Source organism: Leopardus geoffroyi, chromosome A2 (assembly GCF_018350155.1).
Source record: "Leopardus geoffroyi isolate Oge1 chromosome A2, O.geoffroyi_Oge1_pat1.0, whole genome shotgun sequence".
Classification (NCBI taxonomy): domain Eukaryota; kingdom Metazoa; phylum Chordata; class Mammalia; order Carnivora; family Felidae; genus Leopardus; species Leopardus geoffroyi.
In genome coordinates, this window is record NC_059331.1 from 19,281,654 (window position 1) to 19,308,859 (window position 27,206).

Below are 27,206 nucleotides of genomic sequence, written 5' to 3' on the forward strand. Positions count from 1 at the left end.
GCGGCTCCGACGTTCCCGACCCCAGAGTTCAGGTCCAGCGGGCCTGCCCAACCACCGGTTTCCCCGCAACCAGCGCTTTAGGAGTGTCCTAGGCCAGGCCGCGCATTGCCCATCTGGTCTCATTTTATTCCCACACCATTTCTGTTATCACCACTGTCGCATTTGGAGAAGAAACCATACCTAAAGAAAATTAAATAATTGGCCACATGTATGGCTACGTTCAGGTCTGAAGAACTTCTAATTTAGTGTTCTTTCCAAACCCACTAGAAGGCATGCTCCACGAAGGCAAGAATTAACAGCTGGACCTTCGGTACCGTGAGCAGCGTTTGGTCTACAGCGTAGCTCAGTAAATACTTAGTGAAAACGCCCCCAGCAGCTGTGTGTGTGTGTGTGTGTGTGTGTGTGTGTGTGTGTGTGTGTTGGGAGGCATGTGGATTCCCTAAATTCTAGCTTATATTGTTGCCCCTACCACAACCTGAGCCCCAGGGTGGTGAGTGATGACAGTAAATATTCATACCCCATACCCTTCACAAATTGGTTACATGGTGACTTTGAGAAGGTGCTCTGTGAGCCTGTCCATCACCCATGGAAGCCACTGGCGTGAGGAGCAACTGCAGTTGAGGGCCCATAATAAAGAGTTCAAAAGCAGAATTCTTCAATCTTTATTCAGCCACTTCTCTCAGGCCCCAGGCCCTGATGATGACTGTTACCCCCACCCCCTTCCCCACAGGAGGCATGCAGCTGAGGCCACAAAATATTACATACATTCGCACACATCATCAAAAATAACTGAGGGAAAGACCCTCGCTCTGACTGGCAAACAAGGCACAGACCTGGACCAGTGCCCACACTCACACAGACCCTGGCCTAGGGACATCCTCCTTGGAGGAGGCACTGAGGCACTGTTGCTGCACCATGAGCCAGCATTTCCTGACCCCAGTGTGTGTGAGGAGACAGAGGCCACTGTAGAGGAAAACCTAGGCTCTTTCCCGATGCCTGTCTTACCTCGAACACCTGCCCTTGGCTCCAATAGGGCTGTCCTGACACCCCATCCAAGACCCAAAACATACGACTTTTCCCCATAGATGAAAGCCCTCATCCCTGAAAACATGACCTATTCTGTTTGTAGGGTCTCCAAGATTCTAGTATCTGAGACACGAATTAAGGAGACTTCTGTCTGCTCTATCCCTGCTGCAAGCCTGGAGCAGCTTCCCAGGGCAACCCTGGCCCACCATGGCCCACTACACAAAGGGCAGAAGAATGCAGAGCCATGTTCTGCTATACCTGTGGGTGGACACAGGGGGCCAGCTCCTTTGCTGTTCTCTGGGCTCATTCCCCCAGTAAGAGAGGGCCTCCATGCACACTCATTCTTCAGGCCACACGGGCCCTGTCACACTCACACGGCACGCCCTCGGCGCTGCCTACTCTCCTCCTTTCACCCAGGGGTACAAGAGGTCACCCCAGGGGGCAGGCGTGCAGGGCCTCCTGGATCTTCTGACGGCAATAGGAGTACTTTTGCAGGATTTGGCGGAGGTGTTCCTCTTCCTCCCGCTGCAGGATGCGCAAGAAGTTGTGTAGCTCAGGCATGCTAAAGGCATCCCACTGCAGGTGGAGAGGGGGACACAGGATGCAGCAGGCATGGCCAAATCAGCAGGCCCTCCCCAGAGAAGAGCACCAATCACATCACAGAGCTAGGAAGGGGCTTTCTAATGTTAGGTTCTTGCCTGAATGGTCTGTGTTAGGGTTCTTGACAATAGTCTGTATAGAAGATGGGCCCCACAAAGCAGGGCAGTCAAAGACACCTCGAAGACAGGCAACCAAATTAGATGTTCCCCCATTCCCACACTCTGACTCTAATACTACTCTACAGACTCAATATTTTGGAGCCAGAAAGCTTCCAGGTAAAAAGTCCTAATGCCTGAACAGGGAGCCTCCATGACATCCTGGGCCCATCTGTGTGGCTTTGATCTCACTTGGGATCACCATACTGCCATGGATTCCTCCATCTCCTGAGGACTTTCCACAACAGAGAAGAGCAGACCACCAAGACAATTCTTCCTGGCCTCTTGGGAGAGGCCTGTGAGTGGCCTGGAAGTCTTCAGTTTAGCTACAAGGCTCACATACTCCTGGAGAGGCTTTGTAGGGCTTTTTCTCCAGCCCTATTCCTCCTTCCAGGTTGCTGCTGCTGCAACCTACTAGCCCTACCCAGTGACAACCAAGAAACTAAAGAGGGCTGTGTACTCACATTTACCTCCCCAGAGTCATTCTCTTTGAGGACAAAGCTTAGGGCCTTCTCGCTGGGCCCTGCAAGGAGCCGCAGCCGCAGGGGTTGCTCATCATCTGATAGCTTCCGGAGGTACACTGAGGGCCAGGCAGGGAGAAAAAAGTATTTGATTAGTCAGGCCCAGCCCACTCACACCCTCACACATGATGCATGAATATATACTCTCATACAGCAGGGTGGAGTGGGAAGCCCACCTTGGCCATGGCGTTCAGCCCGCTCAAAGAGTGCAAACTTGCGGGGGTCATCCACCACTAAGAACTTGCGCAGTAGGGCCTCAATGACCTCGCGTGCCCGTGTGCGTGACAACACATGCAGGTGCTTGACGGCATCTTTGGGCAAGTAGAAGGAGGTGCGGCGCCTCACAGCTGTGCCCCGTCCTGGGCCCCGCTGGGCAGCCTGCAAGGAGGGTGGCTTCTTGCTGGAGGGCACAGAGACAGGGCGCACCAGCTTCAGTTGAACCTTGATGAAGCCTGTGTAGGAGCCATCCTTGTTCTGAAGAGGAGAAATCAAACCATGGCTAGGTTCCAGGTGAGATGGAACAGATATGGACACCACCAGTCCACTTGGGGCTAGGCTGGGTGAGAATAAATCACTGCTTAAGCCCAGCCAAGGATACCTTAGCTGTGACCTTTTGGGAATCAGGCACATAGTCGGGTTCCTGCCTCTCCCCACATACCTTCCCCTGGCTATCAACTCACCAGGCTCATGAAGAGGTTGCTGTTGATCTGGCTATTGTACTCCTTGATCTTCTGCTCAGTCTCAGCCTGAGAAAGGTCAGGTGTCTCCCACTCCACAGGCTCGTCCTGAAAGATGGGCCAGGGTGGACATAGGGCCCTAAAAGAACCCATCCCATTGCAATGCATGTCACAGACAGGGAGGAGAATCCAGGTTGGCTGCTTTGAAAAACAGCCTCTGGGGCAGCCTTTGAAAACTGACTACAAAGCTTGAGTCCTGACGAGAAGAACCCATCACCGCTCCTGGTTTTGCATGCTATGGATGGACACAGCAAAGGCAGTCATGTGGCTTCTTTATGCCGCCTACATGGGGCCTCTTCAGCACTGAGTGAGGCCCTGAGGATACCTTAAAACCAAGACAACTGAAGATAAAAGGCCAGGGGCCAGGAAAAGATGTGGGATTCTTGTTGACAGTAAAACCACCTTTCAACTGCACAGCCTGATTCCAGCACCCTAGTTAGGTGGGGTCCTGGAGAAAGGAGACCACTTTGCCCTGGCAAAGGGCCATGACCGCAGGGCAAGAGGTATGGGGACTGGCACATACCAGGAGCCCAGCCCCTGTGAGTACAAGGGTAAGGGCAACTTCTACAATGTTAACACCCCTTGATGGAGGACTTGGGGCCAGCCCTGCAGGTCTCACACACAGTGAGGAAACCTCAGTGTGATTTGATCTTGACCCAACACAGTGATTTGATCTTGACCCGACACAGTGATTTGATCTTGACCCAAACTGCACAAAAGGCAGCTTCAGGCCAGGCTCCAATCTGCCTCCTGGTAAAGCCACAAGTGCCAAGCAGGTAGGTTTCTGCACCTCCTTCCTCCTATCTGGAGGTTTAGCCCAAAGATTTTTAGTTCTACCACTCAGCCCTTCCCTCACTCCTCCAGGGGCTGGATTCTTGTCAGAAGGGTGGAGTATGGGCCAGGGCAGCCAGAGCTCTGAATTAACTTTTTTCTACCAAACTCCCTGGTTCCATTGCATCAGCCTTACTTCCTGTTGACGTCAGGTCTTGGTTGGAATGGAAGTGTCACAGACACAGCTGAGATCACTGCTGACCAATGCTTTCTCCCAGGAGAGTTTTTACAGCTGGTCTCCTGTAGAATAACCTTGTACCCAGCTCTAAGCTCAGGAGAGGCAGGCTTCTCCCTGACTGCTGCCTTGGAGCCCCTAAGCTTAAACCATCTGATGGGGACAAATAGGGTGGATAGATGAGAGGGTAGGGTGCTCTTCACCTAGAACAGTTTTATAGCACTATGCTCTTTACCTAAAACCTACCAGTAAGTATGTGGCACTGAGGACTGAGGCTGGGGTCTCACAGGAAAAAGGTATAGGGGGAGGGGTGGGAACTGAAGCCTATTTGCTCCCCCAAGTTTCAAAAAATCTCCTGGATGGAGGAAAGCACTAAGAAGGGAAAACTGTAGCAGAAATCTTACTGGAGACAAGGAGAAACCCTCTAAGACTGGTAAAGAACAAATGGTGTGGGCCTTGGGAAAAGGAGATCTGGGGGGCAAAATGAAGGCTAGAGCCCGGGAATAAAGGGTGTTTGTTCAGGCCCGAAGAGAGGGCTTGGGACAGGAAGGAGTGACCCAGTAGGAAGGAGTATCTGGATGGGAGGGTGCTAAGGGCAGGAGGAAAGCTGAGCAGACTCCAGTACCAGGGCAAGAAGGAAGAGAATTCTGGGGGGGCACAGAGATGGCACCAACTTATTTCCCTTGCTTGTGACAGTTCTGAGCTCCAGCCTGAGGGTAAGAACACTTGCTCCTTCCTCTTCCCTTCCCAGTTTAGCCAGGAGCCCTGGAATGGGGTGCAGTGACCTATGTTCTAGCCCCTTCTCCTCTCCAAGTGAACCTCCCTTAATATCTCTACTCATAAAACAAGAGACCTGGACCGGATGCACTGCACTGTCCTACCAGGATTCTAGAGGAAGAAAAGTTTCTTTTTCCACTTCCAAAGCTTCTCACTGGAGGATTCTTTTTTTTTTTTTTTTGAGAGAGAGAGAGAGAGAGAGTAGGGGACAAGGGCAGAGGGAGAGGAGAGAGAATCTTAAACAGGCTTCATGCTCAACATGGAGCCCCACGTGGAGCTTGATCCCACAACCCTGGGATCATGATCACAACCTAAGCTGAAATCAAGAGCCCAACGCTCAACCAACTGAGCCACCCAGGGGCCCCTGTTGGAGGATTCTAACAGCCATTCCAGAGGTGTGCACAACAGGACCATGGAATTTCCCTTCTCCTGCACTACAGTGATCCATCCTCCACTCTGCCTCCATAGTGACTGATGGTTTTTATTTTACATATAATTTGGGACTCCCCAGCCTCCTTTTCAATTGGTGTCTTGTGGTTTTCTCACTATTTCACAATGAAAAATGCCTCAAGCCTGAGTGACAGACAGGATCCACACTCAAACCTTGCACCCAAGCTCTGGGCTGAACTTTTGAGTAAAATTTAATCTAAAGAGTATACAATTTTCATCTAAAAAATCACCCACAAGTCTCTTTTTGTGGCTCATGTAAGGAATTCTGCCCCATTGTTGCTAGGTATTCTGGGCTTTACGGTCCCCATCTCTCTTTCCTGACACTCTGTCCAGGGTGCTCCCCTGAGGTGTACTCGCTCCAGAATAGTTATCTGAGTTTGGCAGTCACACTTACGGCACACAGCACAGAGGTTTCTGACAATGGGAACACCTTGGAGGCCTGGAGAGGAACAGCAGCTCCAGCACATCTTACAGTCCTGGATTAATAACCCCTATCTCTCTTAACTCCTCGTCTGGGCCTTTTACAATCTAGCCTGCCCCACCTCGTGTGGATAAAATGCTCCTGTTTGCTTATAGTCCAGTCCAGAACTAGGCTTCTTTCCCATCCATTCCCAAATGTCTTTCTTCCAGATCCACACCAATTTTAGTATATGTGCTGCTGAAATGAGCACTCCAGCCAGGTCCACTCCAGAATTCTCCGCGTTCCAGCAGCTGGTGACAGGACAGACTGGTAAGAGGTGGGGAATCAGTTGGCTCCGTCCAGGATTGCAAATGGAGAGGCCGGAAACTCCCTTTGCCTCTCTTCCCTAAGCACACTTCCCAGTTCCAGGCGAGGACACCTCCCCTTGCACTTCCTCCCATCCCCGCCCCCATCTCCCAGAGAGGAGGTAGGGGCGTCCCAACGCTGAAATCGAGGTTCTAGTCCGGACTGCGCAGTCGGCTTTAGTCATAGGTGGATAATGCCCGCCCCGAGTCTGTCCCAAGCCATGTAGCTGCTTCCCCTGGTTCAACCGGTCTGTGACAGAGACAGGGCCTCGGCACCCGGCATCAAGGCGCTGAGAGCCCCGCACAAAGTTCCGAGGGCTGGCCCCGGGCGCTCTGGAATCCCTGCCCCAAAACTCGAGCCGGCAATTTAGCGAGGAGGGGCAGGGTCCCAGCGATCATCACCAGCCCGCCGCCCGCAACCCCGGCCCCCACCTGGTCCCGACGCGGCCTGCGTGCCAGCGAGGTACGCGCCGTGAAGTACTGCTCAAGCTCCGAGTCCGAGTCCTCCTGGCTGCAGTAGCCACTGCTTGTCGTGCTGCTCCAGGTCATCTCGAAAGAAGGCGTCCCCGCATCCGCCTCGCCCATCGCCGCGCCCGCCAGCCAGCTCCCTGAACCCAGTGCGCTGGTAGCCTCCAACCACCGCCCCAGGTGCGTGTGCGCGTGCGCCGGGATATGGGTTCGCGCCGCGACCGTTAACACTGAAACGTAGACGGCTAGGATCTGGCTCTTGCCTCATTGGGGGAGGAACATCGAAGGGCGGGGTCATACACGCCACGCCTCCAGGAATGACCTCATAGCCCAGGCAGCTCAGCTCAACTCCGCCTCGCAGACCCCACCTCTCTTGGGTAACAAGTCGGCGCCTGTGCGCATGTGCACCAGCGTGGCCTCAAGACCGGATGCGGATGCACGAAGGTGCGGAAATTGAGTGGGCGCGGAGACAGGGCGATTCCTGGCAGTTCGCTCGGAGTCAGCTTCCCCGGAACCCCTTCGAGCCCGCGCGCAGAATTAGCACTCTCTACCGCGGGGACACCCGCTGTTAGACCATTCATTGAGCGGTCCTAGGCAACTCCTGTAATTTGGCCCGCTGGTCTTCACGCCTTTCCCGTGAAGCCCCGCCTTTCCCCCCAGCCCCGCGCTCACCACGTTGGTGTCCCGCTCCAGCGCAGGTTCCCAGCCCAGGTCCCGGGCCCGCAGCAGTCCAGGCTGATGAGCGCGCGACAACGGTAGTGGCAGGTGAACTTGCAATCTGCAGAGAGGTCTGGCTGTGAGGCGGCGGAGCCCCAGCTCCAGTTCAGAGAAACTTTCCGGGGGACGGAAGAGAAACCCCGGGATGAAAGCCGTTGCCCGCCAGGCTCTACATGACCGGCCTTATCTTAGGTCCCTTTGTCCCCCGCTGCTATATAGATTCCAGTATTGGTCCCCGGGTGTCTGGAAACTGGTGAGAAGGCCTCAGGCGGTTACGGATCCAGGCCTGTTAAACAGTTTTATCTCTAGCACCTAGGGTAGAACTTCCCCCTTCCGCATTGTCAACACCCTACCTCCGCCCATTTACTTGATGGGAAAAAAACCAAAATCTCTTAACTCTTGTTCCCCTGTCACCTGTCTCTACACCCCTCACACCAAAACTAACATTAGTCTGCATACACTCTAATTCCTCACCTTCACTCTCTCCTGTATCCATTCCAGTGAGGCTTGCCCCTCCCTCCAGGAAACGGCCCTGGTTAGGGTCCTCAGCAACCTGTGCACAGTCGAATGCCAGGTCCCTTCTCCATCCTCACCTCCTCAGCATCATTTGATGCTTGATCCCCTTGGGCTTCCCACTACTCAGGTTTTCCTCCCATTTTTCTGCAGCTCCTGCTCAGCTCCTTTGGTTGTGTCTCAACTCCCAGATCTAATGGGCAGCGTGTCTGAGATTCAGTTCAGTACTGATCACTGTCCTGCTCTGTATACACTCACCTACCCCAGATCCAAGGCTCCCACTGCTGACCTCCCTCCTCAGATCAAACCCGGTGTCAACCCAACATGGCCAAAACAACTCTTCTTCCACTTCCCTCTCTCCCCTCGCCAGAGCTCCTCAACTCAGCAAAAATTGCTACTCTCCCAGTTTGAGGTAAACAAAAATCCCACTTACCCTTGATTCCTCCCTTGTCTTTGCTTCTGACACACACCCAAAATTGTCCTGGATTTTATCTTTGTGACCACTTCATTTCTCCTTGGGAACATTGCAATATCTCAGCCCTTGCTCACACTTGGTATTCTGTCACAACTCTGGTGTTCAGGACAGACTCTTGAACTGAGAGAGTCTCCGTGCCTACAAAGGCTTGGGACACCTTCTCTAAGTCCCTAAATGGTCCAGAGCAGTGATTCTCAACCCAGGCTGCCAACTGGAATGATCTGTTTTGTTTTGTTTTTAAATTGCTGATACACTCCCTGTGATGGATTCCACAGGTCTGAGGTCCAGGCACAGGGGCTTGGAGGGCTGTAAAATCCCAACCGATTCTAGCTGGTGTATAGCCAGCGGGGCAGCAACCTCTGCTTGCTGGTGATTCCTGGGAGGGCAAAGGACCGCTGGTGTGTGTTTGTGTTTCATGTTTTAGCACCTGGTTGACGGGGGCTGCCATAGGTATTGCTCAAAATTCCTGCTTGCAGAGGGCCCACCCACGGTACTTTTTCCCGTCCCCATCCCATAGGTAGGTAAATTCCCCTTATTCCAGAGATTTTCGAGGGGGACCTAGTGAGTGAATCTTTGGGAAAGGGCAGGCCTAGGAACATGGACTTAGAGAATGGTCAGCACAAACCCCTTCTCAAGAAGAACCAAGTCACTTTACAGAAAAAGAGTTTGAGGGTGTCCGGGTTGCTCAGTCGGTTGAGCTTCCGACTTTGGCTCTGGTCATGATCTCACAGTTTGTGAGTTCCAGCCCAGCGACTGGGTCTCTGCTGTTAGTGCAGAGCCTGCTTCGGAACTCTGTCCCTCCCTCTCTCTGCACCTCCCCCGCTCGCGCTCTCTCTCAAAAATATATTAAAACATTTTTAAAAATTAGATAAAAAGCTTGAGATCGGCACCGTTATTCATAGGCAGCCGCCTCTGCCCGACTGTGCCCCTAATGCAGATGGAATAAGATAAGGATATAACCATCTACCTGCCTGCACTCTTACACGACCGGGCAAAGGTAACGGACCTTGCTCACCGGAACCAACCCTTCCGACCCCCTCCTTTGCGACTTGATACGCAGCGACGGCGCTGCCCATTCGCCGCCCTTTTCGCTCTTGCCAGCGCGCGGGGCTGCTACTCACGCGCGCACTGCAGGCCCTTGCGCACGACGCCCAAGATGAAGTCGCCGCAGAGGTCGCACCACGTGTGTGTGGCAGGCCCCGCGGGCTGGAAGTGGTGGCCGCGGCCCGCGACCAGCTGCCGTGCCGGATTACGCGCGGTGCCCGGCGCGATGCGCAGCGCGTTGGCACGCTCCAGCCGGGTGCGGCCGGGGCCCGCGCGCCGCGCGGGTTCCAGTTCCCTCAGTTCAATGAGCTCAGGTTTCGTGGACATGGCCGGGTCGCGCCCGGACTCCCGCCGGCTGTCGGCGCGAGCGAGCGCGGGGCGGGCGGGGCCGCGGGGCGGACCCCGATCGGGCGCCGCCCCCGGGATCCCGGCAGGGCGGCGGGAGAGAACCGGGGCGAGCGGTGCAAAGGAAACCTGGGCGCTCCGGCCGTGTGGGCCCACAGGCGGAATGGGGCGGCGAGGGCGCGGGGTTGGGCAGGCTCTCGCAGAGTCCCCGCCCTCCTTTTCCTTTTCTCCACGCATCCTGGGAGCAACCTCCCTCCTGCTGACGACGACGACGACGACGACCACCGCAAAAGGCCACTCGGAGACAGACTGTTTCTAGAGGCCAGCTTTACTGTGCTAGACCAACAGGGTCCCCACATCCGGCCCTTGCCTTTGCCCCCGCCCAGGCCTCCTGCTTGCTGAGGCAGCGCCCTCAGCCTACCCGCTGGGTAGGGCAGGAAGTGGGGAGCGCTTTACTGGGGTAGATGGGGCGGCAGCTGTACCCTTCCCCGCTGTGCTCACCACCTGGGAAGCTGGGGCTCTGGCAGACGCTAGGCTGAGATCCTGAGGTCCAGGGCACATTCTGAATGGGTTGTACCGCATGGGTGGGTGGCCCTCAGCGGCTGTAGCCTTCACTTGGCTCTGTCGCCTTGGGCTGCCAAGACACAAGCCTTTCCATGCTTCTCCCAGTGCTTGACTTGGCACTCCCTGCAGGCAGGTGGGCCGGTGAGCATGCAGTGCTTGTGGGGGGTATGGAAGTGTGGCTTAGGAGTCCAAGGTCCTAGAATACCCTCACCTGCAGCAATACCATTCATTCTGGCATCGCGAGCAGCGTTTGGAGGCCTCTGCACTGCAGTAGGCACAGCGGGGCCGCTCTGGAGCTATTGCCTCTAGCACGTCCAGCCTGTAGGTCTCAGCCCATCTAGGAAAGAGGTCAGGAAAGCCTGGTTGGGCCTGGCCAGTGGGGGCACAAGAGCACCGCTGCCTGTGTCCATGCCTTCTTCGTGTCTCCCACCCCTTCTGCCCACTCAGCAGGCCACACCTTCGTGCCTGCAGCCGCAGGTCTTGCTCTGAGGGGCTGAATACATGCCGCAGCTGGTACTTGGCAATAGCCTGCCACTTGCCTCTGTTCTCTCTCTCTAGCCGCTCCCAGATTTCTGGGATCTGAGGGAGAGAAGTGGAAAGTGTCAGGGAGGAGCTGGCAAAGTGGACAGTGGTCCTGAGCAACTAACTTTCTAGTCCCTACCTGTTCCAACACCAGGTCCTTCTTAGGGGGCTGGGTTTCAGTCAGGGCCAGGTGGGCCAGGAAGCCCTGCAGGCCTGCCAGGTTGGGAAGCTGGTCGACCAGTGTGTCTGTGAGGAAGGCCTGAAGCTGCAAGGGAATCCGGGGGAGGCCAGTGTGAAGTGGTGCTGACCAGAGAGGGCCTAGGCTGTGCTGGGTTGAGGTGCGTGTGGGGACCTTGTGCCACTAGCTGCTTCATCACCTGAGGTCCGAGGTCTGGAAAGAGGACTGGGGCTGATGTAGGTGGACAGTGATAAACAGCAGGGGTGGGATGGGGTGGAATGGGGTGGTACCAATGCAGGAGGAGTTCCCCACCTTGAGTAGCTGTCCCTTGGCAAAGCTGGTGAGGCAGTAGCGGGCCCGGGCTTCGTGGCTCAGTAGCAGGTTGTACAGGGCAATCCACACCTGCCCATCCAACTTGCTCAGCTTTTGCTGCTCTGAGGGGGCCACTGTCTGCCAACGGCCACCCTCAAATTGCTGCAGCTTGCCTGGGGAGAAGAACCAGTGCACTGGGAGCAGGTGTTGCACACTCTGAGTCAGATAGCTGCATGGGCTGGGGTGCTGCCCAAGTGCACGACTTGCCCAGGAGGGGGTGCTGCTTGCTCCAGAGCAGGGGAGTCCTTGGTAGTAGACACACAGGCCTTGCCTGCTGCGGAGCCCAGGTCGAAGCCCATCTTGGGTGAGGCATCCTGGTATCCTCTATGGGCTAATGGGCAGGGTTTGTCTGCCTGTGTGTGCAATCTGCCCATACCCATAAATCCTGGAGGATGTTCTGGAAGCAGTGAGCTGGGGCTTAGGCAGTTCGGGGAGGGTTTACCTTCTTCCCGCCGGCTCCACGGATTGTGCTCCAGCAGTTCAACCAGGAGGCAGGGCAAGTTGTGGGTACTGAGCATGCGGTTCAAGGTGCTCAAGGAAAGGCTAGGGGTGGTGGTGGAGAGAAGCGAACAGAAGCTAAAGGCCCAGGCTCTCAGCCTTCCACTGAAGGTCCCAGGCCTGGCAGAGCTGCCCACCTGTCCACACAGTCTGTAATGTAGCGCAGCACTGAGAGGGCCTTCGATGCGATCTCAAACTCCATCAGCTCTGCCTGCTTCTGCAGCTCCTGGGGAGCGACATGGTGCTCAAGCTGGGCCACCCCCTGCTGCCCAGGCCTCAAAAGAGCCTGATCTAGCCATTGACACCCCCAGGGAACCTCAGCCTACCTGCATGGGGGTGCTGGACTGGCACTCCTCCTCTGCAGGAGGGCCACCACGGCTACTCCGGGCCACCAGTAGAGTCAGTTTTCGGTGGCAGTAGTCTATCAAGTCCAAGACAGCGTCCTCTGCTGACTCACACACCTCCTGAGAGGCAGGCAGATGGGAAACATTCTGTCTCTGATGCTCTTTCCACATAGACACAACCTCCCTCCCTGTCAGGCCCTTGCTGGGAGCAGTAGCCAGTGGGCAGGGCTGATGCTTCACCTTGTGGAAGAACACTGTCTCCAGAAGGTTGATGATGGAGGCCTCATGGTGCACCTGTCAGAGACAGAGGACAGAGCCTGGGGATACTGAAGGAAGGATGCTATTACCATCTCTCTTCTCTAGTCCAGGGCCCTCTACAGGCATGGGCAGGATATGACCCAGGAACCCAGCTCACCACCATGTATATGGGAAAAGTGTTCTGGGGCTTGAAGTCCTCCAGTCTGCACAGCACAGGGAACACCTTCTGCTTCCACATCTCCACTGCAATCAGCTCCTCAACTAGCGTCGGGATCTTTGAGGGGGAGGGGAAGGACGGATGAAGTAGGCCTACCTTGGCCTGTTAATGCTCCCATCCCTGGCTCAGCCCAGCCCAACTCTCCTCAAACTCTTCTGGGCTCCTAGATTCTCCTCGTAGGCACCTTCCCAACCTCTCTCCGGCACCTTAGACCTTCATTTCTAGCTGCCCTCAAACTCTCTCTGGGGACATCCTCCATGCTTCTTGTTATTGGCTCTTGCTTTGTCCCTAGGCTGCCTTGCTCCACCCTGCACCTACACCCTTGTCCCCTCTACCTCTATCCAGACCTTCCTTCAGGCTAGCTCTCCTGCTCATGCCCTCTCTCTTGTCGTCTCTGTCCTCTGGCCTTCCAAAGTTCTGGTGTGTCTTGACCTCACTCTTACTCTGGGCCCTGCAGTTTCCTAGTCTTCTACCCTCACCCCCATTGGGGGGGGGGTCCACCTTTTCTTCACAGAGGAAGCTTTTTGTCAAGTGATATCTCAGGTCACTTATTCCAGCCACCTCCTGGCTCACGTTCCAGCCAGGTTGATCCCTGATTTCCAACTCCTCTCTCAAGTTAGGAAGGGTGCCTCCTTCCATGCCAAAGCCCCACCCCCTTTTCAGTGAGGGCCCCCTCTGGCCTGACAGACTATTCAAGGATGTCTTTAGAACTTAGGCCCTCCCCCCACAGCCTAGGCTGTTGTATGATCCATGACTATCTTCCAAATCAACCCACACCTCACACTTGGCCTGGTGTGCCAGGGTCTTGTCCAAAGGGGTGCAAAGTCAAATGTGCAACACACTCCTCTCTTTTCCCTTGGGGAAGACAAGTGTACCACCCAGAGGGAAGCACAGGCACCCAGGGTACTCTTGAGAAGTAGAGTGGTGGTGTGGAAGGTGGTAGGAAGGCAGGAACCCTGTTTGTGGCCCCAGCATACCTTCCCATGGGTGACCAGCAACTCCTGGATGGGCTCGCCCTGGCTGGCTGTAGCATCAAGGATGGCCTGCATGTTCAGCTTCTCCAAGTTCTCATGCTGCTGGTTCCATCTGTCCCAGAGAGCAGGGGTGTATGTGCATTTGGGTGCACATATGTGCATTAGGAGTGGAGTGAGGGCCGGGTCCTATTGAAGCCTAACCTGATCCCAAGGGGCCAGAGAGGGCTCAGGACCATACATCTCCTAACTTGAGCTTTGTCTTCTCACCTGGAGGCTCTTCCACACCGGGTACCCTTACCCCCCAGTGTCAGGCCTGTAGTCCCCCATTCAAGGATTCTGACCCCAAAACTCCTCCTGACCCTGATCCAGCTGCCTCACCCTCCGGATCCGATCTCGCGCAGCGGAAAGCTGCGCAACCCCCGCACCAGCACGGCAGCCTCCCCCGGCAGTAGCAGCTCCAGGTCGCCCATGTTGTGGCCGGGGACCGAGAGCGGGAAGGCAGGATTCAGCTGACTCTGGGCAGCAGCCGACGCTGAAGTGAGGGTGCTGAAACTCTCGAGGACGACCGTGACTCGCAGGGTCGACGTCTTGGATACAGCCGTTGCGGAGTGGTTGGGGCGCGTGGGTCCGCGCCGCCATGGAAACGGTTAGTCCAGGGCCTGCGCGCGCTGCGCAGGCTCCGGCCCCGCCCCCGTCCACCTCGCTTTTCCGGCTGCAGTTAGCCCTCTTTGGACTCCCAGAACTTTCTCCTTCACCGCCTGCGGCTCACGGGTCTGCCCTGAGTACCGGACTCAGGTGGCCTAGGCTTCCTCCTAGGACATCAAATCGACCCGCACGGGGATGGGGTCACCTCGCCCCCACCAGCTCTTCCTGCAGCAGCTCTACCTCAGCTGTACCGCTTCTGCGTGGTTTCCTGGCTCCAGTATGTCTCGTGCCCGACTCCACCTGTTGGCTCTATCCCCTAAAGTACTGCCCAGTGCCCACGTCTCTCCATTCTAGCCTAGCAGGCTGCCAGCACATGTCATGAAGTAACTGCTGTAGTCTTTTTCTAGGTGACTCTGTGGACGCTTCTAGTCCTCGAAATAATGTCCAAAGCAGCTTATCAGCAATTCTGCAGTATGAAGGTCTTGCCCCTTCCTTACCTCAGTACTTCATCTGCTGTTCCTCTCCCCATTGCTTCCCATGTTTCAGCCCCGTGGGCCTCTCTTGGGTTCCTTACACATCTTTTTTTTTTTTTTTTTTTTTAATGTTTATTTATTTTTGATGGGGGGAGAAGCAGAGAGAGAGGGATACAGAGGATCTGAAGCAGGCTCCTGCTGACAGCAGAAAGCGTGATGCAGGGCTCCAACCCACCAACCGTGAGATCATGACCTGAACTGAAGTCGAAAGCTTAACCGGCTGAGCCACCACCACCTGAGCCACCCAGATGCCCCAGGTTCCTCATACATCCTAAAGTTGCTTTTACTTTGCACCTGTTCCCTCTACCTGGAATACTCTTCCTCCTTCAGGCCTCAGTTCAAGTCACCTCAGCGAGGCCTTCCTTGCCCATTTAATCCAGGACAGCCCCAGCTCCCACCCCAAGTCATTCTTCATCACAGCTTCCTGATTGTTTCTTTCTGGCTGTTATTTCCGTTTATAATTACCCCGCACATTTACTTGTCCATAGCCAGTCTTGCCCACCAGATGGCGCACCAGGGTGCCAGGACCTCGGCTATTTCACTGCCAGTTCTCCAATGGCTGGTTTAGAGGCAGTACTCAATGAAGACAGGTTGAAATGGGTGATTTTATTCACAGAAGTGAGGGTCAACCTTGAGACAATATGGACTAGTCTACTGGTCTAGCCCTCATGTACCAGGCAAGGCTTAGCAGGATAGAGTAGCCACAGCCATGTGCCTAGACCAGGCCACCCCAGTCTCACTTCCAGCAGATGATGATGTTGGGGTCATTTTCCAGCCGTTCATCAAGCTCGTGGTAGCTCATGCCTATTTGGGACAGTGCAGGTGAGGTGAGTAACCATGACTTGACCACCCTGCCCTGCCCCAACCTTAGCTGAGCTGCCTGCCCCCACCTGTTTTGCAACAGATTTCATCGTAGCTGTGGCAGCCTGTGTAAAGCCGGGCAGGATGGCTCCGCTCCTCCCGAGACACCCGCACAGGATACTTCTGTAGTCGTCGGATGAGGTTCTTCATAAGCCCGAACTGGATAAGCTTCCTGGGGTGGGGTTGAGGGAGAGGGGGATGATGCCCTGGCCAGGACTTCCTCCAGCCAGGCCAACTCTTTCCTGCAGTCTCCCTTCCCATTTTGTCTCAGTGACCAGACTGGCCTCCAAACACATCATCTCCAGAAAGCCTGCCTGGACTAGCAGTGCCACATGATTCTGCTCACTGGGAATCTCCCGATTCCTCTCTAACCCGGGGCTCCAGAGAGATATAGAGTATCTGCCTTCAGGCAAACCCCTCATGCCCCTGGGAATCCCCTTCTGACCGTTCATCAACGCGTTGCAGCTGCTGGGGGTGGCGGCCAATGAGGTCTCTCACAGTAGTGCCAGGGCTCAGGCTGCAGTACAGCTGGAACACATCCCGGAGACTGGCCCTCTTGTGCCCTGTGGGCACCAGGGGTCAGATCTGCTTGTAGCTCTGCCCTCCCCAAGATGGCCTCCCCGAGAGCCCGCCACTACCTTGCTTGGTCACATAGGATAAACATGCTTCCTGCAGGGACTTGTCATCTACCAGGTCCTGGACCTTGGGTGTCGGGCAGTACACATTGGAATACTGGAAGGTAGCAGGAGGCACAGGGGGCTCAGTGAGGGGCTTGGAAGTCTGACACAGCCCCAGTCTGGCCAAGCCACATGATCCACTCTCTGCTTAACCAGACCCCAGACTCACCTACCTGGAGGATGGACACCAGTGTCACAACACCATAATACCTGGGGGAGATAGTTGTGCTCAGCTTCTGAGGGCCACGCCTTCCTAGCCCCCACACTCAGGGTCCCGGGGCTCTTTCCTGGCTAGCAACCCTGTCCTGAGTGTGACTGTTGCCCCACTTACAGCAAGTTCTGGATGGCAATGCGCACCAGGTTTAACTCCACATCTGCCTCTGCTGAGATCTTCTGGACATGGCGGAAGCCGTCAATGTAGGGCAGGATCTGGGCAGGGCAGGGCAGGGTCAGCGGGGATGGGATGAGGCCAGGGCTGTGGCCAGCTCCACATGATGATACCCAGGGAGGGCTAGCACACCTGTTGTGTGGTGAGGTCCCACTGTGAGTTGAAGAAATCCTCCTTGTCTTTGGTAAAGACAGGCACATCATACTCCTGGGCCACAGGAGGGTCAGGCCGCTGCTCAATCACCTTCAAGTGGATGGTGTTGGACTCATCTGCAGGGGACCCACCCATATCTTCAGTGTCATCTCCTTTAAGAGGCCCTCAATTACCCTCCGGTCCTCCCAGAAGCCCTTAACGGAGATGGGTAGCTCTGGGTAGGGCCAGTCTCCCCCTTCCCCTCTACTTTAAACTCTATGCCTAATGTGGGGCCTGAACTTACGACCCTCAGATCAAGACTCACATGCTCTACTGACTGAGGCAGGCAGGCGCCCCAAATCTTCCCCTTTCATGGAAGAAGAGATAGGTCCAGAGAGGGAAAGGAATATGCCCAAGGAACATGGAGCATGGCCTCCAAATCCTAAATCCTAACATGCACTGGACCTTGGACATCATCAAGCCAGCTCATGGCTATTTATTGGCCACCAATTTGTTCATTAGTCTTGTCCATGGCTGGGCTTGCCTTCCCCTGCTATGTTCCTATTCTTCCTCTACCCCTTTGCTGTCCTTGCAAAGGCTGGGCCATACCGATGGGCAGAGTGCACCGGCCTGAGGCATTTAGCTCCTCCAGCAAGATGGTCATGATGGGCACCAACTTCTGCTTGCTCTCCTCTGTTGACACGAAGCTGCTCTCTAGCTGAATGGAGCATGGACAACATGGTGGGCACACCCTGGGACCCCTGGCCAGCATCCTGCCCTGGCAGATTCCTAAGTCTGGAGGGCTTTGGAAACATTTGTCTGCCTGCCCATCCACTCAAGCCCATGGTGTTGCAGACCTCCAGTGTGGTCAGGTAGCCAGCCAGCTTTTTGACGATGGGCTCAAGGGCACAGGTCTTAGCCTGAGCATCACACACGAAGCCTAGGTTGAAGAGCAGGGCATTGCGGCTGTACTTCTTGTGCTCGATGCATACAGGGCAGCCGATCAGTTTCTTCTCCATGGCTGTGCTGGATGGGGGGAACAGGTGGGAACAGAGTCAGGTTCTTTCTGCTCCCAAACTTGTCCTCTCCTCCTGGGACATCCCCCGCCTTCCCCACTAGGGCCTCACACAGTGATAAGCTTGTTCTGCAGCTCTGGCTTGGTGATGATGTACACTTGGACTGTGTCAAACAGCTCCCGGGAGATGAAGTCTTCAGGGACCTGGGAAGCGGAGTGGCAAGAGGCCCCTTAGTGGACCTTGGGACTAGGCATAATACCTTGGGGGACCCCCAAGGACTAAGCCCTCTTGTCCAGCGTTTCACCTCTCTCCCATCCACCCAGGCCTACTACTCCTTTGTGTTTCCAAACACACTCCAGGTTCTCACCTGCCTCCCGTCTTTTGCATATGCTGTTTCCCCTACCTGGCACACACTCGCCTCCATCCAAATTCCTAAGCATCCAGGGATACTGTAGGACCGCGCATCCCTGTCTCTCTTGGGAACTGATACCTCCTCTGGGTCCCCACAGCCCGATTTCTCACAGTCACTGTCTATGGGATGTTTGTTTGCTCCCCAACACTGGGAGCCTGGGACCTGGGTCTGGGTATTCTCTCGGTTAATGATTCTCCACGAATGAAGGAGTGGTGTGACTGCGTGCAGCACGGGGCACGGGAATCCACTGCTTCCAGGCAGCCTGCTTGAGCTCGCGAGAGCGTCTCTCTCCCCGTCCCCCTCTGCCCCCAGCCCAGCGAGCCCGGATGGCACCTGATAGGTGATCTTGGGTCCCAGCGTGGGGTGGAACTCGCTGAAGAATATGCATTCGATACGGCAGCCGCTGCCCATGGCGCCAGCAGAGCCCAGGTCTGTAGTCTCTGACGGCTGGAACCCCTGCGAACACCCGTCGGAAACAGCCCGAAGGCCTGGATGGTGGATCAAGCACGCTTGCGCACTCACACCCGTCAAGCTGTCTGCTCAACGGCGCCTGCGCAGCATGACGGAGAGGTGTGGCGCGGGGGTGGGGAAGCTTGTCCCAGGAAGTCCCGGGTAGGTAGACGTCGCACCCGGAAGTGAAGCGGCTCCGCGACGGAGCTGCAGTGCGCGCGACAGGGGCCTGAGTATCCCGCTTTCTTGGGAAGAAACCACCAAGTCGGGTCAGTGCTGCAGGTGAGGCAGGCGAGTCCCTAGCATGTAGGGTCAGCATGCCAGCGGCACGTGGGGAGACTGTGCGCAAAGGGATTCAGGCTGTAAAGTCGGGAGCAGATGGGAACTACAATACCCGTAGCGCTTCACGCGCTTCCTGCTGGCGCTCCCGTCCGGCGATGGCGTGATGCACGCTGGGATTTGTAGTCTATTACTCGGCCTTGCGCATCCTACCTGGAAGGTGGGCCAGTGATCAGTGCCAGTTCAGATACTGGGTACACGCTGACAGGCTGCCAGCCCTCGCCTGTTACTGGTGCCTGTTTTGGTACTGTTCCTTCCTACATTAACCTCTTGGAAGAGAGTGGCATTCCTGCCCTGCAACCCTTGCTCCAGTGTGAGGAGTGGACAGCAGGCACTTGAGACCCTTGCTCATTCTACTATGCTTTCAGGCTCCAGCCACTGGCCCGGTTGACCATGGCCCTTTCTGTGGAGACCGAGTCGCACATCTACCGAGCTCTGCGCACTGCCTCTGGGGCTGCTGCCCACCTTGTGGCCCTGGGCTTTACGATCTTTGTGGCTGTGCTTGCCAGGCCTGGCTCCAGTAAGTAGAATTCATAGTTGACTTCTGGGAAGGAAAGTGCCCCTTCTCCTGGGGAGCAGGAGCAATAGGAAGTCTTGGGCCTGACTCCTGGGAAAGGCTTGGTTGGCTGGGGGACATCGTATGCTGGAGGAATAAGTGGGGAGGAAGTGAGTGTGGGGGCTCTGTCAGTTTGGCCAGAGTACCTGGCTCTTCTTTCCTTGTCTTGGTGCTCCACTTGGCTGCCTTGTGTGAAGTGCTAGGAGAAGGAGGGAGGCCTGCCAGAGGAGTGGCAAAGCATGGCCTCTGCTCCAGGGAGGGACCAGGAAGCAAGGATAGGTATGGGATGAGCTTGTTGCAGTAACAGGGGCCTTAGTATTTTGGCAGCACTTCCTTGGGCGATGTGCTGCCCATTTTCCTCAGACTGTAGGGATCGGTGTGGCTGGGTTCTTCTTGCCTCAGCCTCACAAAGCCTCCTCTTCATTCCAGGTCTGTTCTCCTGGCACCCCATGCTTATGTCTCTGGCTGTAAGTAGTGGGCCTGGCCAGCTCTTAGGGGTGGGAGGGAGCATAGTTCCGGGTGGTAGCCCGGGTAGCCTCTGAATCCTTATGGATGCTTAATATCTCTTTGGAGGGGTGGAATGTGGAACTGGAGGAGTCGCATGCTCCAACACCTGCCCGTAGTATATAAACGAGACTTGAACCAGAGTGTTCAAAACCCAGGGCAAATTTGCCTAAGCACAAAATGAGGCTTTATCCACCTCCAGGCAAGAAGCTTGGAAAATGATTTTTGAGTGTACCTGTGTCTCTTTTTACCTTAATTTATGGTGATGCATCTAATTTTCCCTGAAATAGTGCACCCATGTGGCCAGCTCTTGCCAAGAAACTGTATCCAGCCCTGTGTTAGGGAAACAAAGCTTGTGAATCATTTATAACTGCCACATCTCAAACCTTGTGTTTGCTGGGTAATATAGCAGACATGACATTTCAAAATAGCACCTAGGAAGAAATGTGGAGAGGTCTATACCTCTTGCCAGTTACTAAGGGCAGATGTCCTGTCCCTGATAGAACTCCCCACTCTTGCCCCGCCAAATGGATACTCTTGTCATTGGGTAGAGAATGGAGAGGGGGAATCTGCCCACAGTGACTGGCAGCTTAGAAAGTTATCTGAAGCTTTTTTTCCTGACTTAGTTTCCCATCCCTGTTTCCCCAGTTCTCTTTCCTGATGACCGAGGCACTGCTGGTGTTCTCTCCTGAGAGTTCGCTGCTGCGCTCCCTCTCACGGAAGGGCCGAGCACGCTGCCACTGGGTACTGCAGCTGCTGGCCCTGCTGTGTGCACTGCTGGGCCTAGGTCTTGTCATCCTCCATAAGGAACAGCTTGGCAAAGCCCACCTGGCCACGTGGCATGGGCGGGCAGGGCTGATAGCCGTGCTGTGGGCCGGGTTGCAGTGCTCAGGTGGGGTGGGGCTGCTCTACCCTAAACTGCTGCCCCGCTGGCCCCTGGCTAAGCTCAAGCTATACCATGCCACTTCTGGGCTAGTGGGCTACCTTCTGGGTAGTGCCAGCCTCTTGTTGGGCATGTGCTCCCTCTGGTTCACCGCCACAGTCACTGGTGGGGTCTGGTACCTTGCTGTGCTATGCCCTGTCATTACCAGTTTGGTCATCATGAGTCAGGTGAGCAACGCCTACCTGTACCGCAAAAGGATCCAGCCATGAGCTCTTCCCAGCCTAGAAGCCTGGATTTGCCCCTCAGTGTGGTAGCGGGGGCTGGAGCCTCCTGGATTTTCTCAGCTAAGTCATGAGGACATCTCAGGCACTGGGGAAGTCTAGAGTAGGAGTCTTGTGTGTGACATTTTTTGCTTGCTCCTCATGGTGGAGTGCTTCCCCTTTTCTTCTGTACTGTCCCAGAGGAGCTTATGGATGATGTCTGGATGAAGCTGGGGTTGCAAACCTACTTCCCCAGCAACTCAACTCATACTTGTACTGGTATGTCTGGAAATTACAGGAGAGAAAAAAGCAAAATAAAGAAGAATGACTGAAAAGACTGGATGGGAGGAATAGCTTAGAACTGGGGATAGTTCTCACTAATGCTGTCAGAGTGAAGAAACAGGCAGCTAGGCAAGATGGGGACCCCTGTCCCTGGCTGCTCACTGAGGGGCTGAAGCTCTCCCAGCACATGAGCTCTGAGATCTGGCTGCTGAGCCTTCTGTGCCCTCCTGTGCCACCCAGGGCCCTAGATGGGTGGCCCTAGATGGTACAGCTATGTGTCCTTTCACTCTCCCACCTGCATACTGTGCTGGCATCGCCAAACTGGTGGTTAGATGTGGACAGTGACACGGTGGGAGCTGGGGATGGGCTGTTTCCATAGGTGTCGAGCACTGACCATTGTGTTGAGGGTGAGCAATCGATAAGAACACTCTTTATGATAGAGAGGCCCTCAACCATCCGATCTTCTGGGCAGAGCGTCCCTGACTGGGAATCAGAGAGAGAGAAAATGAGTAAGTATTGGAAGTGACAGCTCTGGAAAGGGTGTTTAACAGTGGGGGTAGGGGGAGTGGGGGCAATAGGTTTCTTACTCAGCTGGAGCTGGCAGGGAGACCAAGCCCTTGAACCTAGAGTAAAGTCCCTAACTTTGCAGTTGAACATGATGAGGGGGCTGCCCAAGGTGGTCTGATAGAGCCCAGGAGCCATACCTCAAAGAACTGCTTTATTGATACTGCGAGGCTGGGCTTCACTGCCCGCTCAAGTGGTCCTGTAGAAAATACTTGGGAGCCGTGGCTCTTCTGGCCAAGAAGCAGCCATAGCCACAGCAGAGGGAATCAGAAATTTTCACATGAACATAGTCTTTCTGAGGGTGGGCAGGAATGTTCAGCCCTGCACTGGCTGGACCCCCAGAACGGTTTTGGCAAATCCTTGCCTTGGCTCAGGGCTCTTGGCAACCAGTATCAGGCATCAGGGTTGGCCCAGGAGGTGTGGCACCACTGTCCCCGCAGCCACTTGCTTGGGGCTGTCTGCTGAGGTACAGTCTTACCTCAGATGGCCCGGGCTGGCTGACACTTCAGAGGCCCCATGCCTGGCAGAGTGGTTGTCTGGAGTTGGAACCAGGTAGCAAGAGTCCTGGGTAGTGTTGGCGAGAGATAGCAGAAGGCTGTGGAAACCCCCAGCAGCCCTTCTTCCTTCTCAGAGCAGTCAGTGCCCTGGAGTAGCTGAGAGGTGTCAAGGGGGGGCTTGGGAGAGGAGGCGCCTACACTCAAGGTGGTCTGGAGTTACAGCTTCGGCGGAGCTGCCTCGAAGGTGATCAGGCTGGATTCTGGGGCAGCCCCCTTCCCTGGGAGCATGGGGGCCTTGTCTGAGGGTAGAGGGCTATCCACCTTGGCCCCTGCCTCTTCTTCATCGTCATCCATGCTTGGCCAGACGGACTGGTCCTCCACTCTCTTCAGCCGCTCATTGAGGGCCTTCAGGGCCAGTTGCCTGGAGCCAGAGGAAAGATGACAAGTCACTTGGCTCATGCCCTGTACTCTTCCCCCATGAAGCTGACTCCCCCTACCACCCAGACTTCTCTCAGAATTCTATGTATTCCCCTTCACCATGCAGGGCCCAGCGCTTCCCAGGGACTGGATAGGGCCACCTCTGCCATCAGAAGAAGGACCCAAAGGCTGTAGAGCCTCCCCTTCATAGCCAGGGCACCTTCAGGCTGAGAAGGCCATCAGGGTGTTTGCCATACTGTCCACCAGGCCAGTCCCACGAATGATTCTGAGGGTGGTGCCTAAGCATGGGCAGAGTTGGTACCCCAAGAAAGATGGGTGGAAGGAGTCCCTGAACATGGGAGTTTGTGCCTGGGCACTGGTATCACATCCAAGGAGAGAGTTATTACTTCTTCCTCTCTCCTCATTAGGGGTGTTTTGAGTCTCCTGGCAAGGGTCTGTGGGGAATGCTGGAATGCAGGCACCTACCCTGGATCTCAACCTGGGAAGCAGGTCCAACTTGGGTCAGCCCACCCCTCCTGACTCTAATGTTCTCCTTCCCAGAAGAATCCCCAAAGCCACCACTACCGGTGTTAGAGCAGTGAACACCAAGTCCTTGCAGAAAGAGGAGGAACAGCCCATTTGGACGGGACACAGGCCAAAGCTTACTGGTTCCACTGGACAAATCCTTTTGGATCTCACTTGGGGGGAGGTGGGAAAGTTGACTAGAAGATATACCCGTGCACTTGGGACCCTAGTCTACCAGGAGGTAGAATGCCCGTGCTGCCAGGCAAAACTTTCACTAGTGGTCACTATGAAACCCTGATGCCTCAACCTGTTTGTGCTACAAGCATGGGGGAACAGCCTGTAATAGCCTTCCAAGTTCCAGCAGAGAACCAAAACCTCCACCATACCAGGGAATGTGACAGAAAAGGCAACAAGAACACAGGCGCAGAAAACCCGAGCACAATTCCACCCTTTCCTCCAGCCTGACACATGGCAAACTGGCATAAACAGGACAGTCCTTCCCTGTGCTACCCAGGCTTCCATCCTGGAGACTGCCTTGTCAGTTTTGTCTAAAGTCTGCCAATGTAGAGAGGTAATGGCATGCTAGTCACTTCCTCACAAGGGCCAAAGATAGGAAACCCTGTCTCCCCACTGCTAGTAGCCATTTGGGTTTGGGAGTGGCATGCTGCCAGATGTCCAACTGCTTGGAGTAGTAACAACCATAAGGCTACGTCAAGAACCCACATCCTGACAACCTCGCCTACCCCAACCTGCCATTTTCTTGGGCCTGAGCAGAGGTGTTTTGAAATGTCAGCCAACCCTAACAGTCCAAGACTTCTCAGTAAAGGAGGAGTCACCACCGTGTCTTGGCCCCACCTGTAGAGCTGAGGACAGCTCAGTTTCTACCAGGCCCAACCCTCTTGGTCCCATCTTCTCCACTGTATAAAATGAAGACAGACCTGTCTTTAGAATTCATCAGCCATAGACACAAACTGTAGGGCCAACAGTTATGCCCCGCAGCACGCCTTGTGTACTTTTCAACATCCACCACCTTAGGCCATAGTAATCTGCAGCCCTTCCCCTGCTGGAAACCCCTTCATGAAAGGGGTGTGTCCAACACTGAAATCCACAGCCCCAGTGGAGAGTAAGCACAGGGATAACTTTTCAGCTGAATTCATAAAACTGTCTGCCAAGAATCCATTTCACAGGTGAGCAAAAGCAGAAGCTGACAGGAGGAACAAAGCCTGCGCCAGGCTTCACTACTAAAAGAACTGCCTCAAAAAAACAAAAACTCTCAACAATAATGTTGGAAATAGAGCTGTTACCACTCTGGTGAGTCAACAGACCTGGGAGAGAGAGAGAACGAGCCAGAAAGCTGGATTAAAAAAAGATCTGCCCTGCCCTGGCCAAGGTGCATTCAGTGAATAATTCATCTGGGACTCCAGATGGTGCAGATGGCTTGGTTTACAGATAATTAAAAAGGTTGTCTCCACTCCCTGTGTGGTCAGCAGACTCCACAGTGGGTCACGTGGCCTGTCCCCTGGGTTTGGTGACACATACATGCTAGAAGGACGGGGTGTAGTACCCCAAGTTTCCCTCTCAATAAGTGGCAGAGAAGCACAGCATGTGAATTTTTAAGATCCAGGAAGAGGACATGGCTCAGCATTTTGAAATTGGGGTGGCTCAGACTGCCTAATAAGAATCCCAGGTCTCTTTCTCTGTTCCTCCCTCACAAGGGAAAAAGGGCCAGCAGGTCGTTTCTGGCTCCCATAGGACCAGTGTCTAGGATTCCGAGTTTCTGACATGATTAGGATTATGTGTATCTGGCCATTAACCCCTCACACCGTATAAAAGGACACTGGGCATTTTTGGGGGCTTGTTAAGTAGCCTGAGTGGTGAGAAAGGCAACTTTCACTCCTTAATGTTGGAAAACACCTACTGGAGCCCAGACTCCTACATGCTGAGTTTCTCAAAACCACAAACTGGATTTTATCTCTGAGTCTGCCCCAACACCTGACCCTTGGCTGCCAGCCAACATACAGCAAGTATAACAGACGATATGGGGCTTGATCAATACTCTCCTAGTTCAACAAGGTTTTGGAATACTCCACAGTACCTTCTCCGTTCTGCATCTTGAGGGTCTGTCCCTGGGAGGCTGATGGTGATGGAAGACGGGGCACCTACATCATAGCGCTTCACCGTCTTCTGGCATATCTTTACCTTCACCAGGAGGCCGTGCACCAAGTTCGCTAACAGCCCCACCACGGGCTGCAGAATCTCAGGGAAGAAGGTGGCAAAAGCGAAGTGGTCAGCCATATCCCCTCGGCCTCGGCTATGGCGCTGGTAGAAGCGAAGATAAACCCAACTGGAGAGCAGCCCAAAGCCATAGGAGGCCAGTGCTGGGCTCTGGAGCAGTGTGGCCAGCCGCAACAGCAGCAGCAGCCCCAACAGCAGCATAGGTACCACGCTGACACGCACCTGGGGCACACGCAAGACCACACAGTCCCCCATGGTTTGCTTGAGTGCCACCAGGACACCACCTAGGAAGCCCAGGGCTCCGTGGATGCGGATAGTGAAAAGGTAGACCAAGTTGAAGGAAGCCATGTAGGTGAGGAGGTAGGCGAAGGCCCCCAACAACCCCACTGACACGTTCACCACTGAGAAGAAGATGAGCAGCTCCAAGGCCCCCCAGAGGGGCTCCAGCAAACGTCCAGCCACCACCACCGTGGCAAGACTGATAGCCACATCCCACACGTGCTGTTCCATCAGCCCATGGGTGGCCAGGGTCCAGATCCAGAAGTTGGGCGGAAAGAGGTAGCCTGGGGTAACCGCCAGGCAGCCCGTGTCCACGGCGAAGGACAGCAGGTAGAGGAAGAGTACTGTCGCACACAGGGCCTTCACCACCACGCTGGCGCTGGCCAGGATGGCCCCCAAGTGCTGGCGGGCGCCCGGTAGGGCGCGCTGCATCTTCCCGAAGGGCGTCGGCCTGGGGGAAGGGTCTAGTGTGTTAGGGGCCTCCCCGGGGCCTCGCCCCAGTCCGGCCCCGACGGGAGGCCCGGGCCCGGCCTAGTCACTGGCCTATGGCCCCGGTGAAGACTCCACTTCTGGTCGGGTTGGCTCCGGTCCCAAAGGGTCAAGTTGGGCCTGGTCGCGGGGCCGGGGCCTAGGCCCCTCGCCGGGGACCTGAGGGAAGGCCCTGGGAGGCTTCTGCACGTCTGCTCGCCTGCCTGCCCTGTGGGCCCCGCGCCGAGCTGACCGGGCTGGCGTTGATCTCAGGGCTCGGCCTATTCCATCCACTCGGGGGCCCTACGATCTGCGTGGGACTGGAGCCTAGCTCTGGGCCCCAGTCAAGTCTCGTCAGCTCCGGCTCGGCCTCGGTCTTGGCTACGACCGTACCTCCTCCCTTCCCAGGCACCGACAAACAGGGTGCTGCGCTTGCGCGCTCCCGACGGCGGTGGGATGCCCTTCCGGCTCTGCGGCATGCTGGGACATTGAGTCTTCAGCCGAAGCCGGGGACGAGCGGATAGCAACTTTCTGGGTAAAACTACAAGTTCCAGGAAGCTGCGCTCCCGGGCCATTCCAGTTGGTAAGAGGAAGGTGTGCTTGGGAGTTGTAGTTCTCAGGACAGTTTCCGCCTGTTGTCGGGAAGTGGGGAGGAGTCAATAGCTTCGCTAACCTGGAGGAAAGCTGCGGGTACCTGCGCGGCAGCGAAACTGCAGACACGCGCTTGCTGAATTTCCTGGGAACAGTAGCCCCTTGC

General features: G+C 55.4%; 5 protein-coding genes across 13 annotated transcripts; 1 reads left to right on the forward strand and 4 right to left on the reverse strand.

The window, feature by feature from the left end:
- Nucleotides 1-646: 646 nt before the first annotated feature.
- Nucleotides 647-9,843, reverse strand: RASSF1 (Ras association domain family member 1). The gene is given in 7 exon segments (XM_045492922.1): nt 647-1,602; nt 2,246-2,361; nt 2,479-2,776; nt 2,983-3,087; nt 7,178-7,221; nt 7,224-7,283; nt 9,332-9,843. Coding segments are annotated over 7 exon segments (1,275 nt in total). The 5' UTR covers nt 9,837-9,843; the 3' UTR covers nt 647-1,455.
- A 66-nt stretch (nt 9,844-9,909) lies between these two features.
- On the reverse strand, nt 9,910-14,199 carry ZMYND10 (zinc finger MYND-type containing 10). Of its 7 annotated transcripts, none has more exons than XM_045492914.1 (12): nt 13,905-14,195; nt 13,530-13,638; nt 12,493-12,609; nt 12,318-12,371; nt 12,060-12,197; nt 11,871-11,983; nt 11,678-11,778; nt 11,176-11,348; nt 10,825-10,950; nt 10,621-10,742; nt 10,375-10,500; nt 9,910-10,286 (listed from the first exon to the last, which is right to left on the reverse strand). In XM_045492914.1, exons 1-12 carry the CDS (start codon nt 13,994-13,996, stop codon nt 10,211-10,213), a joined length of 1,347 nt encoding a protein of 448 aa, XP_045348870.1. In that variant the 5' UTR covers nt 13,997-14,195; the 3' UTR covers nt 9,910-10,210. The 7 variants fall into 7 exon arrangements, with proteins under 7 accessions (XP_045348870.1, XP_045348871.1, XP_045348874.1 ...); XM_045492915.1 differs by having other exon boundaries at nt 11,871-11,959; nt 13,905-14,194; XM_045492918.1 differs by lacking the exon at nt 10,825-10,950 and having other exon boundaries at nt 13,905-14,199.
- A 1,091-nt stretch (nt 14,200-15,290) lies between these two features.
- On the reverse strand, nt 15,291-18,631 carry NPRL2 (NPR2 like, GATOR1 complex subunit). Its single transcript, XM_045492923.1, has 11 exons — nt 18,524-18,631; nt 17,890-17,981; nt 17,620-17,788; nt 17,372-17,480; nt 16,763-16,899; nt 16,574-16,671; nt 16,416-16,452; nt 16,204-16,297; nt 16,011-16,128; nt 15,595-15,737; nt 15,291-15,508 (listed from the first exon to the last, which is right to left on the reverse strand). Exons 1-11 carry the CDS (start codon nt 18,599-18,601, stop codon nt 15,441-15,443), a joined length of 1,143 nt encoding a protein of 380 aa, XP_045348879.1. The 5' UTR covers nt 18,602-18,631; the 3' UTR covers nt 15,291-15,440.
- LOC123605662 (transmembrane reductase CYB561D2) lies at nt 18,573-21,520 on the forward strand. Of its 3 annotated transcripts, none has more exons than XM_045492926.1 (4): nt 18,573-18,760; nt 19,348-19,499; nt 19,965-20,002; nt 20,688-21,520. In XM_045492926.1, the coding sequence occupies exons 1-4, from the start codon at nt 18,573-18,575 to the stop codon at nt 21,189-21,191; spliced, it is 882 nt and encodes a 293-aa protein (XP_045348882.1). In that variant the 3' UTR covers nt 21,192-21,520. The 3 variants fall into 3 exon arrangements, with proteins under 3 accessions (XP_045348882.1, XP_045348884.1, XP_045348883.1); XM_045492928.1 differs by lacking the exon at nt 18,573-18,760 and adding an exon at nt 18,782-18,909; XM_045492927.1 differs by lacking the exon at nt 18,573-18,760 and adding an exon at nt 18,789-18,922.
- Nucleotides 21,521-22,165: 645 nt separating this feature from the next.
- TMEM115 (transmembrane protein 115) lies at nt 22,166-26,906 on the reverse strand. Its single transcript, XM_045492924.1, has 2 exons — nt 25,563-26,906; nt 22,166-22,946 (listed from the first exon to the last, which is right to left on the reverse strand). The coding sequence occupies exons 1-2, from the start codon at nt 26,411-26,413 to the stop codon at nt 22,742-22,744; spliced, it is 1,056 nt and encodes a 351-aa protein (XP_045348880.1). The 5' UTR covers nt 26,414-26,906; the 3' UTR covers nt 22,166-22,741.
- Between the last annotated feature and the right edge of the window lie 300 nt (nt 26,907-27,206).